The sequence below is a fragment of the Mastigoproctus giganteus genome, chromosome 11, assembly GCF_048544385.1.
Source record: "Mastigoproctus giganteus isolate SK-2022 chromosome 11, ASM4854438v1, whole genome shotgun sequence".
Lineage (NCBI taxonomy): Eukaryota > Metazoa > Arthropoda > Arachnida > Uropygi > Thelyphonidae > Mastigoproctus > Mastigoproctus giganteus.
This window is the reverse complement of record NC_143585.1, coordinates 109,261,172-109,279,630: the sequence shown is the minus strand read 5'-3', so window position 1 is coordinate 109,279,630 and position 18,459 is coordinate 109,261,172. Positions and strand designations below refer to the sequence as shown.

The 18,459-nt window shown below is 34.0% G+C and overlaps 1 protein-coding gene across 4 annotated transcripts in view; it reads left to right on the top strand.

The window, feature by feature from the left end:
- The window catches only part of LOC150078344 (protein slit-like), a 715,724-nt gene that overhangs the window by 635,707 nt on the left and 61,558 nt on the right, over window positions 1-18,459 (top strand). For 3 of the 4 annotated variants that reach the window (XM_090385081.1, XM_090385080.1, XM_090385078.1), the window contains 8 exons: window positions 2,108-2,179; window positions 3,980-4,051; window positions 6,993-7,064; window positions 7,267-7,430; window positions 8,922-9,057; window positions 13,080-13,148; window positions 13,587-13,658; window positions 15,335-15,406. In XM_090385081.1, the coding sequence (XP_090241207.1) occupies window positions 2,108-2,179; window positions 3,980-4,051; window positions 6,993-7,064; window positions 7,267-7,430; window positions 8,922-9,057; window positions 13,080-13,148; window positions 13,587-13,658; window positions 15,335-15,406 (729 nt within the window). The remainder of the gene's footprint in view (window positions 1-2,107; window positions 2,180-3,979; window positions 4,052-6,992; window positions 7,065-7,266; window positions 7,431-8,921; window positions 9,058-13,079; window positions 13,149-13,586; window positions 13,659-15,334; window positions 15,407-18,459) is intronic. The other variant, XM_090385079.1, reaches the window with a different exon arrangement.

Genomic DNA, 18,459 nt, shown 5'->3' with positions numbered 1-18,459 from the left:
TTCCACCATGGATCATAATTCAACCTGTGTGTGACCTGCATTTCCAATCTTGGGGGAAAACAAATCTCCCGAGAACAAACTACCAGCAACTACATGCAGCATACAAAGAAAAATATGAACATTCAACTTTCATATACACAGATGGCTCAAAAACAGAAACTTGTGTAGGAGCTGCGATTCACTCTGAAGACTGTACTCTCATCCAACAACTTCCAAAAGAATGCAGCATCTTTACAGCAGAATTACAAGCCATTTTGATGGCCGTAAACAAAATTAAACATGAACAGATAGCAGACAGCATAATTTTCACGGACTCGCTTAGCTCTGTCATTGCTTTACAGAATGCCAATACTAAAGCACACCCAGTTTTACAACAGGTACAATATACAGTATCTAAGCTATTGCAAAATAATCACAAGATCAGTTTCTGTTGGATTCCAGGCCACACAGGAATAACTGGGAATAAAAAAGCAGATAAAGCGGCAAGAGAAGCTGCTACCTCTTACTATGCATTCCGCTCAATACCATATACCGATTACAAGTCGTTAATCCACCAAAGCAGTTTAAAACAATGGCAACAACATTGGAAAGATCAAAGTAACAACAAACTTCGTGTAATTAAACAAACACTCCGACCATGGACTACCAGTTGCCGATCCAACAGACACGAAGAAGTGATCCTTGCTCGATTGCGAATTGGGCATACCCATATGACCCATTCTTACCTACTCAGAGGTGAAGACCCTCCTCAGTGCCAAAACTGTCAAGTTCCACTCACTGTACATCACTTCATGGTGAACTGTCCAAGATTTACTTCAGAACGTATAAAAGCCTTTCAAATAACCACGAACGCACAAAACAACCTAACGCTCAAAACAATTTTAGATAACCGGCCAAATATTACCGACGTTTTCTTTTTCCTTAAGTTAATCGGATACTACCAATACATATAAAAATAAATAGTATAACATTTACCAAAAAGTTACGTAATTATAAAATAAAATCTTGGCTTCCCATCTGAACAACATAATAAAAAATGTCGAAATATGAAACTCTAACCTAGATTAGGCGCACTATAGCCTAAGCTGCTCTTGCGCCAATAGCTCTCAAACAACAACAACAACATCCGCCACAAAAAAGTGCTTGACCCTTTAACCACCGAATACTAGTATTGGTTGCCGTAGAATTTTTTATTTTGAAAATGGCATTGATGACTGTGCATTAACTTTTAATGTACAATTTTCTACCAAAGAGATTTTAGTCGGATGAGAACATAAGACGCATCGAATTTCAGTTTATACCAATAGTGATTTATGAAATAAACTTAATCGTGCTTTAGTGACAAAATGTTATATCGTCCAAAGGTTGCATCGCTCAGATTCATCGGCCTAAAGACCGATAAATCTGATGGATGCTTGTGAATTCCTTACAGAATAAAAGATAGTTATCAGTAACATCGTGAAGCATTGTGATTTTAACCCGTATATTTAACAGTTGTAAACATTCTGTAGTTTCCTCTCTTAGAAACCCAAGTTCATAATAAAATGACTGACATCTTTAGTCAACTAATACACTTGGAAAAGTTTGATCATTACACAAGCCATTACTAAAACAGAAATTGCTACTTGAAGGGAAACACCTGTTTCGAAGTATTTTTATTAATTTTCCCTCCATTCTTGGTTCTTGAAGGAATGTAGACTTCAAAATCTGCCAACATTCCAGTTGACGAGCACTAAAATTGCAGTTTTCTCGATCCCAAGTTGCATAATGTCCGTAGTCCCTATTACCTTGAATTACGCTTAACATTCTCCAAACTTTCGGTGTAATTCCCTCTTGCATAGTTAAAGAGATCTGCATTCTTTAGGTAATAGGAAAATTTAGGCACAGAATTTTAAGAGCCTTAGCAGACCGACAAGGTTGGTCGTTTGAGGGAGACCTTTTGGAAGCGCTTAACCCGTTTCAGGCAATACCTACACAAGTGATGTTTAGTGGACCGTAATGGCGTCGGGTAGTAGCGTGCTTAATTTTCTGGAAAAACCCTTCTGATGTACGATTGCATTCTTTTTACCATTAATCATTCTGTTCTGTCTTTTCTTTTCTCCTGCAGGCTGCTGACGGAAAACAAGCTAAAGCAGATACGACCCAAGATGTTTGCTGGCTTAGCCAATGTAAAAACGCTGTAAGTATTGGTTGCTTAGTATCAGAAACATCCATACATTGCAAAGAGTGAATGTTAAGCTATCTTTGAAAATACTGTGTACTGCTGATTCTAACCAACAAAATTAGTAAATAACACTCATACCATACTTTGAGATACAGATAGCAAGTTAAAAACAATATCGTTATTTTTGACAACATTACGAGGATACACTGCCAAGTTCTTAAGAAATAACACTGCCATTTACTATCGCAGTGTTATTTCTTAAGAACAAATTTCTTATCCGCAAATAACGGAGTAAACGCTTGTTCTGCGAAGGATTTGATTTGATTTGGATTTTATTGGCGCATTAGGAACTAAGGCTATAATGCACCAAATCCAGGTAGTGTTGTTCTGCGAAGGATAACTTAAAATGTTGGATTAAAATTTGTTCTTAACTGAAGTAAACGAATATCTTTATCATATAAGAGTGGGTGTTAAATGGATAAATTAATTTTAAAACCCTTATGTACGGTTGCGTATCTAGGTTACAAATCTAAATAATCATTTAGAAAGCAGCGTGTCACCATTGTATAATCTAAAATGGCCATGAAAACGTCGAAAGCCAGCATGGTTTTGTATTTGAATTATCTGTTCAAATTTGTTTAAAATATGTTTTAATGAAATGTGCTCTCTTCAGTTTTCTTTTATTTATTTATTTTTAGAAATAGTTTTATAGTCTAGGGAAAATATCTTGAAATAATTGCTCATATCATTTTATTTATTGAGTCCAAAAGAAGCCGAATTTACTTTCGGTTAATAAAAAGACAGTAAATATCCAAAAAATGTCCTTACTCGAAGAAACACCAAAATGAAAACTCGTTAAGAGTTTTGCTAACCCTACAACATGAGTCCTCGTTTATAGAGAATATCTTGGCTGCATAGGATAAAGTATTGATTTGTCTACGATGGAACATTAGCAGAAATGTGGCGCCACTGCATCGGGTATTTCACAACTAATTTTGTAAACTTCTGAACAAATATTTTTTGGAACAACTTTAGAGGTGTAATGAGATTATTTTCTTATACCGAAAATAATAGCTTTTCTTATCTCAACTAGACAGACTAATTTTGGCGTCCAATTTTATGCCATTTTTCCAATTAACTAAGTTATTTGTTTCTGATAAAATTTGGTAATAAACCCACCCACCTGCTGAATCATTTTACTATCTAAAATAAGGAACTCCTACTTACCCAGTTTCTGGGTAATATAAAAATGTTATTCGCAGTCATGTGCAAATTGTAGCACAGTTTTAAAAAATTGAGAGCGTTTATTTAGGTTTCCCCCACTTCAAAATGCAGGATGGGAAAAAAGCGCATGAATGTTCGCGCAGCTATGGAAACTAATTTATGCAGTTATGGAAAATATTTCCTTTTTATATATAGAGAGAATTTACTGTCACATTTTAAAGGGGACTATTCAAAGTTTTTAGTAATAGAACTGTTTGTACCAGATATTACATATTATTTAGAACAATATTCTAATACAGAAAATAAGTAAGCGACCCTAACAATATGGAACAATTTCCTTAAATTTAAATATTTAAGAAAATGAAATAAATCTAAAATTATCTAAATCAAAATTTAATCCAATGTTTATTTACTATCATGAAAAACAGCTTTCTATATTTATTTCATATGATAATTTTCGATATTTTTCTTACGATCTAGCGCATCTTATCTGTTCTTCTGATATTTTTATGATTTATTAAATTCACTGCATGATACCTATGAGAACTCCAGGGACTTTCTTCACTAACACCTGGTTTCTTGTTATTTCAGGATGTTGCGAACTAATCAACTAACGTGTATTACTAACGACACCTTTGCTGACCTGGATTCGGTCCGTCTGCTGTGAGTAAAACTCTTCTCTAAAATAATCGTGGCTTTTTTTTATTTTCGCGGAAATTTCATATAATATAATATATAAAAGTAAGCAAATAACGCCAAGATCTCTTTTAATTCATTTTGAAGAGAGTGATAAGCTGTTTTGAATAGATTTAATCACTGGACTCCGGGGATATAATAAATAACATTCTAATTGTGGTAATTAATTATTTTAGTGCGCTTTTATTTAATGTTACTTAGCTTTTGTTGATTACACTATATAACAAATTTTCAAGAAGATTTTGTTTATCTGCATATTTCTTTGGTGTTCATTTATGAATTCTGATATACTGATTCCGAATATGTCCTACGTTTTTGTACAACATCAATGGTTTGCTCAGAAGTGAAATAAAAATACATGTGTAATAATACTCGTCAGATCTATTAATAATGTTTAACTTCTGTACACAGTAGAGTATTACTGTTTTTTACAGTTAAACAGTAAGCTAAAAAATGCAAATTAAAAATTATAAACCATTTTCAGGTTAATCAAAAGATATTTCCTTAAAAATATACGTTTGAACGGTTTTCTTTTCTTTTTATTGTGGCCAGTTTGATTATTACAAACGAAGAACCAAATATAGGCGCCCATGACTTTCATCCCATCTTCCTTAATGGCTCTTTTCCGTTGACTGTATGTCCTGGTGGAATTTCTTCCCATTCTCTGCATTAACGGCGCCCAGATTTGGTCTGAAAAAATATATATAAAAAAATACAGGTGCAAGTAATGGAAGCTGATTGGCTTTTGCTCTGGCTAAATCCACCTCGAATTTTGCTACATCCTCTTAAAATTATGTTCCCTGACTGAATTCTGATAGAACTCAGATGCAAGTCACTGATTAGGGATACGTGACAACGGATATTGACTATGTTTTCTGTTTTCATCTCCTCGACTCTGTGACTTCTGAGTCACAGAGTCGAGGAGACGAAATCGTGAAAAAGGATAGTTATTCCTAACTGTCTTTTCACGATAGTTGATCCTTTTTTTTTTTTTTTTTTAATGATCGCTTCTTTGGCCGCAGAATTGGCTAGTTTTTAGCTCTTCTGGAGACATTTTATTTTTATTTTATTTATTTATTTTTTTTTTTTGTGGTGCCACTGGGTTAGGCTCCTCGTGATACGGAATCTACTGGCATCCGTTGGAATTGCATTTCCTCCTGTGGATATATGAGATTTCTGTCTTATGATAGGATTCTACGCGATTGTGGGGTTTCTTATTATATTACAGTAAGAGTATAGTTGTGGTTTGTCTCCTTGTGGCGTGGACAGATACCAGCAGCCACCCCAGTGATAGCTGCTCCCTGGTGTCCAATGGGCATTACGCAAACATAACACTGTGCTCATTAGTTATTCTACAGAGTTATGCATTTTCAGAGTGTACTATGGTTCCGAACCTTAGTTGAACTAAGGTTCAGAAGTCATTTTACATAGGACAACACACACGACTTCTTTTTCGTAATTTTCGATCAACATAAACTATTTCTTTGTAATTTTTACTCTTAATTTTACCAAGAAAGTCATTCACTGCAAAGCAAAACGACCCCCAAGCATTTCGCTCAGCATCAGTCATTTTGAACTTGTGAGGTCAACAGTTGCTTAACATTTGGATCAATGCAACCTTTTGCTTTTGCATCAGAATATTAGAAACCAACTGTATACGTTTGAAGGTGTGTCGCCTTAAGGATCTAATGGTTTCTCAAATTTTTTGACCAGTCCCAGCTATCTTGGAATCAAGAGACTGTTTATTACATTGTGTTCAACAAACTGCAATTCAATGCTGGCATCTCTCCCCCCTCTCTATCCCCCTGTACATCTTGTCTACTGGTCCTTCCGTCCCAGAACTTAATGAAATCACCTTGTAAATCCAGAAGGAATCCCAGCATCTTGAAATACCCGCAGATTCTCATTCTAATTGGTCATACTTGGTCTTCACTAACACGTTTAATATTTCTATAGTCCCTTTTAATAAAAACAAAGTGCTCAATAGAAGTCGATGTATGTACGTTCCAAAACAATTTCTTTTTAAAGATCAATCAAATAAAAACAGTAGCTGCTATCCAAATGCAATGAAACGATCTGTAGTTTCTACTCTTTTAAATGAGATGGTAAGAGTTTGCATTGGATTTGGCTGGGCCCAGATCTTTCACAAAGTCATTTAATTCTGGCTGATAACGAAATGTATCGCTTTATTAAAGAGGCCTCTGAGGTGTAATCCCATTTATTCTGTTCACTAGATTCATCGTCTAATCAACCAATTTGGTTATCCAATTCTGAAGACTTGTGGGGGAAGGTGGATTGGAAATTGCCAGTTTTCACTGTGCGACATCGGAACAATAGAAGGTGACATGTTGGGAATACACTACAGCTTTTCGATCCGCAGACATTTTAAACCTTGATTTGTCCATCATGTAAAATTAGCAATCGTCACGGTGATTTGTGAGCTCTCTCCACATTGGAGACAAAAGGCATACACTTAATATAAACTTCCACGAAACCATCCCTCTAATATTGTCTTGCAATTACTACAACAGACTCGCTATTCATCGTTGGTACCGCCAACGATATTATGCTTCCCCTACTTCAGACCACGTTTCCATAGCAAACTGCAAAAAAATAAAGTCCTTTTATGTATATTTGTAGGCTTTTATACTGTATCACAGTATCAGTATGTACTTATGCAAAAATATAAATATCGTCAAAACATATAACCTTCAGTTGCCACCAAAATATTGATATTAGAGAAAAACCTAATGATACCGTTGGATTCTGCACACAAAGTTGAATACAAACAAATTTATTTGTTACATACGTGTTATTTTTTGATTTTATATTGAGCCATGAAGAAATTATTGATATTATTCCGTTATGTAATCAATACTCCTTTTTTTTTTTTTCTTTTTAAAACCAGGTCGCTCTATGACAACAAGATCCGTTGTATCATGCCTGGCTCATTTGAACGGATGCGTGCCTTGTCAACATTGTAAGTATTCTGTAAATGAAATTTTGATAACGCTTCTCATTTTATGGAATGATTACGTTAAAGTATAAAATAAATTTAAAAAATGTATATCAAAATGTAATTGGTTACTCTACATAACAAGATACTTCCAACTCTTCGCATGCATTTCATAGCAAAAGATAAAGTTCTTATGTTTAAAGAAACTGAATTTATTCTGTTATAGGAACTTACTTGCAAATCCTCTCAACTGTAACTGTCACCTTCGATGGTTGTCGGATTGGCTAAGGAAGCACAATATTGTAACAGGCAATCCTCGTTGTCAGACTCCGAATACCCTCAGGGATATCCCGATCCAGGACGTGGAACAAAAGGATTTTCAGTGTGATGGTAAGATTTTTTTTTTTATAAACTGTTCTTAGTAATACTATATTTCTTTTATCTTGCCCTGATTTGAGTCGACCGTTGATAAAACACAATGAACATTCGTTGTTGAAGTGTATTCCTGTCTGATAAACTACTTTTCTCAAGCATTAGCAGAAGCATGGATACAAAAAAAATACAACAGTTGAAACTTTGTTCGGCTGTTTGTCATGAAGTATAATATTTTAGTATAATATGAAAATTAAAGAACCTTTAAAATATCTAGTTGTGCGAATAAAAGAGACTACATACAGAATAATGTAAGAGAGCCTTTCATTTAATATTATAAAATATTGTATATTGTGCATAAATGTATATAACATGGCTATTCTGGGACAGATCTATTAATCCATTTTTTCTGATGTTTGAGTTTTAAAAAAAATCAGAAACGTATGGTAAAGTACTGTCATAACAATGATTTTAGTTGGGACATAGCTATTAACTCGGAAGTGTAGTAGTACACGGATTTGAGTTTACCGTGGTTTCAGACCACATAACTACTAAATACAGTAATGTGTTGTCTACCTTGAAAATTCTTCTGAATCGTTCTGGAGTATAAACAGATAAGTTATGTTTATGTGTACAGTCATCGTTTTGATATGATTTTTTCCCTGAGATGACAAATACGAAGGCAGATTGGAAAGCAAGTAGAGAAAGCTGTATGACAAATGAGCTGAATTTGATCTGATTAACTTCCAAATTGACGGTTCAGGAATGTAGGAGTTTTACAAATGGTCTATCCCATAAACAAGTACATAAAATTAGTGCGAGTGGTCAACTGTTTCGTAATGGGCTAAAGGAAGAAATGAATAGCTACCCAACAAATAAATCATTGCCATGTATGGTGAAGCAGCAATGTCAAAAATTGTAAAATATGTAAAAAATTCGTTATGTCGATTGTTTAAGAAATGCAACACAACTTGCAGGATGAAGAATGGTCGAACACTAGTCACTGCTGTTAATTTTTCCGAAATTGAACTCATCATTAACGAGAAATGAAAACAACTCCAACTGCTTGATGATGAAGTCATCATTTGACACAAAAATGTACGATCACACGCTGCGCAGTTGACTTCAGATTGAGCGGAACGGACTAATGAAACGAGTATATATTGGGAAGGGAGACAATTTAAGCGTTCCCCATATATTTGTAGTTTTGACTTAACACCTGCTTTTCTCACATCGAGAGAGAGAGATGAGCAATAGAACATTTCTTAAAAATAATCGTATCACCAATGTTTGATTTGTTTCTTTCTTAATACTAAACTTCTTGGTTTTGCTCTTTGTCTCCATAATTCTGCAACCAATTTCTTATTCTATACATATATATTTCATGTTATACATTATATATATATATATATATATATATATATATATATATATATATATAAAATATTCCACATTATACATTATATATGTATATACAATGTATAATATGGGGTGTATCGTTTTCATTAGAGCTGGAGATGCTGGACAGTTGTGGACCAGACTCTTTATGTCCCTCCAGATGTAGCTGTACTGGTACAGTTGTACATTGTGGACGCCAAAAGCTTAAGGTAGTACCGAAGATCATTCCACCTACCATAACAGAACTGTAAGTACAGAAAATGTTTTCTCCTCATACTATATAATGCTCAACTCTATTTGTAAAACCTAAAGATCCTTTTAAATACGGGTATCCTGGTGACATTTTCAATATAACGAGAGTTATCATTTTAGCATATTTTAGCCATGATTTATGATACTTAACGATACTGCATTATTTAAGTGCATTATTTCAGCTGAAAGTGGCTTGTCTTTAAATGATCGATTTACGCAAGTCTTGGTGAAATGCGATTCATCAATCGTTCTAAAGTTAATATCGAGAAAGCGATATTAATGGTTTTTTTAGAAATCTGAACGTTTGGCAGAAGTGAAAGTTCTTTCAGCATGTGTGTTCTTCTTTAAGATCTCTCAGGAATCTTATTACCGTACAGTATCCAACAAAAGCACAGGAAGTGAGAGCAGCATCATTATATGTGAAAATAAATAAAATAATAATTAATAAATATAAATAAACTTACAAGAATGGCACTCAGAAGAACGTGTCTTTAATAAATTGAACGCAGATAATGTGATAGAATAATATTATTATTAGAAATAATTTTAAATTGTTTTCATTAGTTATAGCTTTCAACTTATTTTCTGAGTTTAGAAGCTTAATGATTGAAGAGGTACCGAATTACGGTTGAAATGCCTTATTAATGAATAATATGCTATCCCATTAGTTGCATGCACTTGAATAATTATATATTATTCATTCTAGTTGTCAGTTTGGGGAAAACGAATAAAATTTCAAAGCTAGGGAGGCTGGAAACTTGCATGTTTAAATTTTAGGCATTTGAAATTTAATTCAGAGAGAGGAGTGTATGCGTTGGGAGCAGGGTTGGTATATATTTTGTACTTCACATTGCCATACGCCTCTTTCTCCCTATCGACAACAGTATGAATAATATATTAACATGGTTAAGTGCTTCTATTTAACAGACTAGCATATTACTAGTTCAATTCAGCATTCAAATTAGTATCGGATGGTCATTAATGTGGAACTTCATTAATCTGATTTTTAGGACTATTACAAAAGGAATTTGATCTTCTAAATGCAGAAATGTTTACGATATGCAATATGTCACTGTGAATAGTTAACTCGCACTGTCATTCTTGACTTGCTGTCAAGCGTGGTACATTACTGAGCGAATTCACTTCATTAATAATTTGTAGTCAGTTCCTAGACTCGGAGTGTCATGACTAAAGCAATCCCTTAGGCTTCCGAAGCAATTAGACCGTGAGACTTGTGTAGAGTAGTATGGATGCCAACGTCACCAGTGGCTCCTATTTTAATGGGGAACTTGTTGGCTCCGAGAAAATTATGTAAACATTAAGAAACATTAAACTTGCCTTTATCTAATTTTAATGGGTGTAACACGACCAGGTGTATAGTTATATTTTCACGACCATTAGTTCGCAGACTACGGCCAACTTCCGCGCTTTCTAATACTATCCCTTAAGTGATATAATAGTAATGTTAGATAACTAGCTTGCGATTAACATCAATATAGCAGTAATGGACCTCTAATAAGTTCCAAATGCAAAATTCCAAAATATTTTGCTATTTAAAACATCAAAAATAAATTTGGCAAAAGAATGATAAGACGGACTTTTGCATGTTGTAAGTCGTCTGTGTTGCAGCTTCGTACATCATGAATTCCATTGGTATGATTGATAGCTACTGCCACTCATCTTTACTACCTAATCTGTATTTGCCAAATGTTAGACGCGAATTAATAGGTTGGTGTGGTCCTGGTGTTGATATTCACTGAGAGTGGCCGCATATTGCGAGATTGAGTATGTTTTCACAAAAAAAGTTGTCAACTCCTTTAGCTGTTGTGGCTATTAAAAGGAAAGTCATTCTAATATTTCGTTTTCAGAATAGGTAATTTTCTCAAGTATCCTAAGCTATCTCTACTTATGTTAGAGAAAGTTCGGCTTGGTTAGGTTATTTTATGTTCGGAAGAGAGACAACTGCGAAGCGAATACTCGTCAATGATGGACTTGATACTGAAATTGCTACCAATGAAATTCACGGCAAAGGAGTTGATGCTTGGCAGATCTTTCAAGCAGCGAGATTTGTGTGTGACGCCTCAATTAAGTTTTTTCGATAGCATAAGGTTCCTTCTTACGCCTTTGAAATTTGCACTTGAGAAATCACTGATAGCTGTTATTTTGAAGAGTCAGTCTCCATCTCAGATGAAAAAAAATTTTCTTATCAAATGTAGTCACGTTCGAATTATGAATTCTGGAACCGATGCGAAGAACAAAAAACGTGAACAATGCGTGGAATATTCGTAGCCTGAAAATTTTTATTGGAACACATTTTCGCGCATTTTGTAGAAACCATGCAATCAAAACTCGCTGTTTCTCCATGTTGTGACTAAAGAAACAAAAAATTACGGATGCAACTATCTTCACAAGAAAGGAAGAACCAAAAACCCTGGTTCTACCGCAATAAAATCTTCAAACGTACTATCGCAAAAAATGTTTTCATTTTTTGCGGTAGCGCAAATAACTTTTAAATGTTTTGATGGTCAAGAACAAAATATCGGAGGATTTGTTGAAGAGTTTTTTTGAGGAAAGCGGAGGAGTTTCCTCGCTTTAGACCCATCGAGTTTGAATATCATGATACATAAAAAAGTTTTATATTTAATAATATTTGAAGGGGACCTGTGTAATCAAGCGTTTACGTAAGCCACTTCAATCACGAACTGTTGTATAGAGAGCATCATGAGAGAAATTTCATTTACTGCTATGATTAATCGCATAATCAAGAGCTAATACATACTGTGTGATTTATTTATGTTGTAGTGTATGGCACCGTTACAGTTGAAATAATAGCGGCCTACATTTTGTGAAGATTCGCAGGGTGATTGTGCTGTTTTTTTCCGGTCCTGGTCAGAATCTCATCAATGGGGGGGGGGGGGTCATCTAAATCCAAATACCTTTCAGGTAGATAATGTGGATTCTGCCACTGAGACATTTCGGTTTTTTTTCAACCTTATAAAACAAACGGACAGTGGTGAAAATCCACTCGATGAAGCAGTCTTTTTGTGAATGTAATGAAGAAACGTGTTCTACAACTTCACGTTTGAGACAAAATGCCTTCCTATTTCTCAACTTTAACTGGGATGGGCTTGATTTATGAACCCAGGTTTTATTTTGCTTTAAAATCAGATCTCGGTGCTAATTAAAGCAAGCATCGATAAACGCCTTATGTACAACGTATTGCTCAGTTATCTAATTATGCCCGCTCACTTCAAGTCTGCTTATTTATTAAGTTTATCGATCGCTGATCATTCATTTACTTCCGATTTAAAACTATAAACACCTAAATTTGTTCATATAGGCATGTCATCGATAAAAATTCGCATAGAAAATTTCCAATGTCTCGTCAATAAAGAATTACACTTTAACTCACACGAATTTTAATTTCAAATTTCAAAAGTGAAACGAAATTGCAGCAATAAACAGATTTGGATTAATTATTAGACTTCATTTTCAAGAAAAACAACGCTGCCTAATTTCACGAATTTTAATAGATAGAAAAATGATAGTAGTTTATATAGAATGCAGCTGTCTGGTTGTTAGTACATTGATCACTTTAACTTGAGGTTTATGAGTCATTTCCAAGGTGATTTCATACACCAATAAATAATGCGCTGCAAATCCGCTAATAAATCAAGCGGAGTTGAGTATCTCAATAAGATCTTTATGCAGGTCACAAATAATAGCAGAGTTAAGAGCGGTCATATGATCCCTTCTTAGTAATGCGAAAATCCTTTTCTGCCCATTAACGGAACCAGATCACATGTTGGTTTCTCTTAAATGGGCAGGAACATCGTAGAAAAGGGAGTGCACTGTTAGGATTTTAAGAATTTTTGCAAGCTCGTAAATGATGACCAGACACGATGAACGTTTTAACAAGTTAAATATTATTAATGCTTAAGAATTGTTTAATGAAATGGTATTTAAGGTCTGTGAGCAGTTCTAAGATAATTCATAATTGATTTCTCATCTCTTTAGGTATCTTGACGTTAATGAGATCTCGGCAATTCCTGAAGAAATTAATGCTTTACACGAACTCCAGAGGCTGTAAGTATATCCTTCAAATAATATTCTTTTAACGTCTGTTTTAATCTACTTAGACAATATTAAATTGTAAAGCCTTTCATTTTTTGTACCACAAACAATTACCACTTTGTTTTCAGTTTATGAAGTGAAAACTTTCAGATGTGTGAATGTTTTTGTAACTCTTGGGAGTGATATTCCTTAATGTACAGTTAAAATACTGTTAATTTATTGTAGAGTAAAGTCAAAACTATTTTATTCAAACGAGATTTACAAAGCTTAAGGCCCGTTTAATAATAATAAAGGAAGTCGTCCAGGACTTGATATATTTTTGTTATAATGAAATTTCTGTTGTTGTTGTTTGGTTTTTACTGTATTTCCAAACTTGTGTGTTGTAAGTAATCTCATAAAAAAAAAAAAAAATCTTTTGCTTATTAAGTGGCCCTTTTGTCTTTCTTTCAGTGATCTCAGCAACAATCAGATAACAATCCTTTCCAACAACATCTTCTCCAACCTGACGAAGCTATCTACCTTGTAAGTATTGTGTTCTTTATTTGTAGATAAATATTAAATGATGAGAAGCCATCTTTAAGCTCTTTGTGAATTAACTTTTTTTTCCTTTTTTCATCCAATAAACTAATATAATAAAAGGAAAAAGGCTTTATAAAATAATGTACTTCGACCAATGGTTAAATTTTAATTATGAAATACTTGTGAATTAATAATAAACACTTCCTAAACAAAAGCGTTATGTTCGTTTTTTTTTTTCTAAATAAAAATATTTAATAATGAGGTTTATCGGTTCATCCGTCGTGTTGTAGGAGGGCGCTATAATCAGTTGAGATAAAATGGTAAACTAATATTTACATATTTCAAATGCTACAATTAAATTTAGAAAAATATATTTTTATTTCCAGAATATTCTGTTGGGATATATAGAAAGTTTTGGTGAGGAAGGTCAGTAGACTTCTGAAATTGGTCACGTATTAAGTAAATTTATTGATAAAATTTATGAATAAAATAAATATTATTCTATACCTAATATAAATATTAGGGGTTGATAAAATAAATAAAAAAAATGATTTTTTTAAACTTCTAACCTTACAAAATTCTCAATTCAGAAACAGCTAGATAAATCGCTTCAGTTTGCTTTTCACGATTTCTTAAAACCTTAACTCGGAATTTGAACGATTTTAATCCTTTTGTTTTATTAAAAATTATAAATAATTAAAGATATTCGACTTGTTCCCGAGCACAGCACTTTCACGCTGCAAATCATTGCCCTTGAAACTGAAAGTTTATTCGATGAATGTCACCATTCCGCTTATTCCAGCTGAGGATGACACACAACGGATGAATTTGCTTCTGGAATATGAAGAGGCATTCAATAACCTGGTGTTACCATTAGTAACCCGTGCTGATTTAAATGTAAGTAATAAAAAATCGTGCGCGTACAAAACTCCTGTAGTAATGTCGTCCCAAGGGTTCTTTATGATATTTATACATCTGTAATGATGACATTATGACACTTCGGGAAGCTCCCGTTTTCGCCATAGATGACGAAGGATGATTTCGGCACTCTTGATCTTTGCTCAAGCGAACGCATTAAAGAGGAGAAGCAGCGCTCTTCTTATCTCCTCAATAACTTCACCTCTTCAACGGCGTCAGTGAAAGCGATATTTAATAAAATATGGCAATAATTTTATCACGCAGTGTAGATTGTGGTAGCAACCAATGGCTTGGAAACTCTTCATAAATAACCACTCCGGGGGTTTTAAAATTGCTTCGGTTACATGCCTGGGCTTTAACGAATTTTCGGACTCGCTTTATGAACTCGTTGAAAGTTGACGCGAAGGAAGACGGAGCCAGGACGCGGAAATGCTCAATAACGTTTTCAGCGCGAGCAGACGATGACAGCAAAATGAAGCGGGCCTCTCGTAACCTCGTGACAGCGCGTAATTTGTTAATTATTTCACGGGGAAAATTGAAATGAATGGAAGCGCCCATTGCAGTTAATCGTTATGAATGACCTCCCTTCTCTTGGTTGCTGCCCATCCACAAATAAATTACTGCTTAATGATCCCTTCCGACATCTTTAAACTTAGTTCTTTGTAATCATGCACTTCTTATATTTGTAGTTTTCTTTGCAATAGCTGATGTTCTGCTTTTATTTATTTATTTATTTCTCTCCTTCCTCCTCTTTCTTTTAGGATTCTGAGCTATAACAAACTACAGTGCCTACAAGTGGATAGTTTTCGGGGACTTAAGTCGTTGAGAATTCTGTAAGCATACTTGTTTTTAATGATATTATGTACAGAAGTATATTGTATGCAAACGTCATTAAAAATAATGCTGCATATGAGCTTAGTTAATTATTTTTGAAGGGTGCTTAAATTACGCGTACTATACCAATTATTACCATTATGCCAATTCAAAGTAATAATGAGTTTTACTCATTATTTTTACTCATTATTAATGAGTTTTTCCAAAATTAATTTAGTAATACACCTTTCGTACATAGTTTATGTACAATATCCATTTTACTTAAAACTTCGGCCCGTTATTAAAAAAAGGGGGATCTCGAAATTTGCTTCAAGAACACACGAAAAAGGTGTAAAGATAATCAGAAATTGCAGCCAGTGGCTCTAGTTAGGGGCCAAAATTGACTATTTTCCATTTCGCAATGCTTCATGCTTCTAGACATTTTGTAAATTTACTTTGGATTTAGGTGCGTCAGCGTATGATGCTTATTGTTTCCACCATGTCCGTCTGCATGTACCAATCTGATTCCTGGTGGATGAATTTCATGAAATTTTATATTTTGGGATTTTAAAAAAGATTTGTCGAAGCCACCCCAAATTTTATTAAAATCGAACCAATAGAAATCTGAAAATTATTATTTCTTTGGCCGTCCGTCCACATGTAATAACTCCACTCGCAATTAATGGAATTTCATGAAATTTTACATTTGGACTTTTCATAAAGATTTGCCAACCCTTTTCAAATTTCATCATAATCGAAAGAATAGAAATCCGGCAATTATTATTTATTTATTTTATTTATTTATTTATTTTTTTTTTTTTTTGTGTATATCACATAGGCTATCCATATACAGTACTGTATATTGCAGTGAGGTACAACAGTTTTTGTTGCCATGAACAGATTGGAGGAATGAAAAGGCAGATGCACAGAAACAAAATGTTCTCGGTTCGTGCATAAAAGTCATTGCTTTTTGCACGTTTTTTTGTGTTGTTGTAAATCATGAAACCATTAGCAAATTACTGTTTGCTAATGCTTCTGAAATGTAGCGCACTGAGTATATTAACTGCCTTGGGCACAAGTTGTTTGCACGTGCTGCAACCTCTAGTATAGGCAGCAAAAAAGAAGTTGAAGAATTTGATATATATCAGTTAACATCCGTTATTTTTATTTTGAATAGCATTTTCAGATTTTCTGGAAAACCAAAGTTTAGTAAAAGATAAGAGTTTGAAATGGAATGTCCATAACGATTTCATACCAATGAGAATAGGTATAGGAATGAAAACCATTCCACATACTTAGCGACGCTGTACGGAAGATGACAAGAGCATGAAGTTAAACAGCAACCCAAGAAAGAGAGAAAATCATTTCATAAATTATTTCACCGTAGCTGAATAAATAATCAAACCTGTTGGTACAGTAGTACACGAGTTTGAATTTCCCGTGGATCTAACCCATGTCACTGATAAATGTTCTTGTAAACTCTTCTGCTCCTATGTCCTAGAGCATGAGCTGAAATTTTATTTATTTTATCTCATTTTGACCTGTAACACTGAAAAGGACAGGGCTGCAAATGGTTGCAAGAAATTAGATTTCATGAGAACACATGAAATGGGTTACTCATGAAGTCGCCTCGGAGAATCCAGTGATTTTTATAGCATTTGTTATGGATTTCCTCATCCTGTCATTCAACGACAGGAAATTTTGTTTTGTAAGTCAATGTCTATCGTCTTACGCATGAGAGCTGCTGTGCATAAAGCCTGATGGTGATAAGTTAGAAGATCATGTAGCCCAGAATTTTGTATAATTTCATTTAACTGAGACACAGTTCAGCAGATGGAGACTTCTGAAATGATGACAAAGTACTGTTTGATACTAGAGAGGTTTTTGGACGTCCAGTGGGAGTGGATACAATAGTACGATACGACTGAGGCCATAACCTACAATGAGTTACAATCACTTCTGACAGGATGGCCTCGAACTGTTTTCGCAAAATACAAAATATTAGAATTAAAATTTTTAACTCCCTATTTTTATTGCTATTTGTTATTTCGGTATTTTAATGTGGATTTGTCTCATTATTTCTCTCAAATAATTTATTATTTTAACCGTAAAGTGACACATTCACGAACAGAAATTGAACCTAATCGATCATTTAAACTCTTTTTGTGTATCTAATCTGTTTCAGTAGATTAGAAAGAAGATGAGGGCACGATGACATTACGTGCACCATCGGAATGGAAGTGAATAAATGGAAGATAATTATGAATTGGGCTGGATGTTGAAGCACGTACATTCTTCACGAAGTTAGGGTTAGTTATATAGGAGATTAATCTGTATGTGGAGCCCTATAATAGGATGTACAAAGCTGAATACTTCCATTGGAGTTAGCAATGGTCTTGCTTGTAATATAAAATAATGAATTCTGAGCCCAGTTATTCATGACACACTGGTCTGAACAACCGATCGACAAACTGTTCTATTTTGAGAACAAGTTCGAATAGCCCGTGTCAGCACATCGCTGCTCGCACATAATTATGCAGCTGTTGAGTAATTATAACTTAAAAACAAAATGAATATTAATCCTCTTAGCTGTATATCGTCTTAAACACATTTTAAAAAAAATAATCATTAAATCTAGTATTACAAGTAATACTAAATTTAATGATAATAAGTTTTTTTTTGATGTCATTGAGGTGATAATGACTGAGCAAATTTAATAAATGTAATATTAGTTACTAAGAAAATTGTCACTGATAAATTCCTCGGATTTATCAGTGACTTTTTTTTTTTTTAACGCCTGTCATAAATTTCATAAGTTATCAAGTTCTGATATTAGTTCTGTTACCTTTTTTCTGGACATGTCAGCCATGGCATACCTTATTGAAAGGTTACATTATTCAAAAAAATATATATAAATAAATTAACACGATACATTTGTTTCCTCAAAAATATTGGTAGCTGCGAATCATACCTAAACCAACGAAATCCATGAAAAATTGCAACTTTTGCAATAAAAATTTTAACTAGATATATGAATCGTGATGCTTCAGCAGAATAGCCTAAGAGTTCTATC